Source organism: Agrilus planipennis, unplaced genomic scaffold (assembly GCF_000699045.2).
Source record: "Agrilus planipennis isolate EAB-ADULT unplaced genomic scaffold, Apla_2.0 scaffold38, whole genome shotgun sequence".
NCBI lineage: Eukaryota > Metazoa > Arthropoda > Insecta > Coleoptera > Buprestidae > Agrilus > Agrilus planipennis.
Window position 1 is genome coordinate 1,698,535 of NW_020438882.1, and position 1,096 is coordinate 1,699,630.

Sequence of the window (1,096 nt, forward strand, 5' to 3'; positions counted from 1 at the left end):
TATGGTATTTTCAATGGGGGAATCTATGCCCATTACTCATTTTGGTATTAAATTTTTTAATACTATTATATACCATATTTTCCTTTTTTTCTTGTATTTTAGAGTTGTTGGGTCCTCAGTTCATAATATTTCTATTGGATAATATTGAAAATCCCCCTGATACTGACATTGATGAACAGATTCCCGATCTCTTCCTGAATCTTGTCATATCATATAACTTACAATTTAAAAGTAAATCTGAAAATATTGTCATAAATGCTCTTCAGAAAACCATATCTGCAAAAAGTTTTACTGAAAGAATTCTTTGGTTATTAAACAGGGAAGGTACACATAATATCAAATGAAATTAGCAATTTTTTAATGTTTTTTCTTTTAATTTCAGAGGACCCTGTAAGAATCTTTGACCATGAACCAGCACCACCACACTCTGTTCTAAAATTATTTTTAGATCTCTTTAATAACGAAAATACGGCTGATTTATTTTATACAAATGATATAAAAGTTCTAATTGATATTGTTGTTCGTAACATTGCAGATTTGTCTCCAGGTGATAATGTAAGTTATTTATCTCTCAATTAAAACTTAATGTTTCTGAAATAGCAAAATGTTTTACATTTCCATCTAATTATCTTCTTTATATGTAACCACTGAAAATTAAATGAATTTACCGTTTATATGCTTCATTTTAGAGAAGGCAACAGTATCTGGAGTTATGTCGCTTAATATTAAGAAACACAAATTATCACGAACATTTACATCGAAGGGAAGAGTTTTTAAAGTGCTTTACAAGAATCTTCTGTGAGGAAACAGAACAAAGTAAACCCGACCAAAATATAGTAAAAGCTATTTTAAACGAGTTTCCCCAATATTTCAAGTAATCTCGTATTGTTTTAAAGTATTCTATATATATATATATTTGCTGTGATACGAAAGACGGCTGATAAATGAACAAAATGTATACTGCAATATTTTTTTACATTATTTTACGTACATTTTATGTTAACCATTTTATACACATATATACATAGTATATACCTTTTACACATGTATTCATTGGCTTTTTAATATAATTTTGCACAATTTATTTTTTATTTTT

At 27.4% G+C, this 1,096-nt stretch overlaps 1 protein-coding gene across 1 annotated transcript; it reads left to right on the top strand.

Moving 5' to 3' along the window:
• Positions 1-1,096, top strand: LOC112906751 (NCK-interacting protein with SH3 domain; the record flags this gene model as incomplete). The annotated part of the gene is given in 4 exon segments (XM_025981559.1): positions 1-44; positions 103-324; positions 383-555; positions 690-1,096. Coding segments are annotated over 4 exon segments (628 nt in total), but the record flags the coding sequence as incomplete, so codon positions are not given.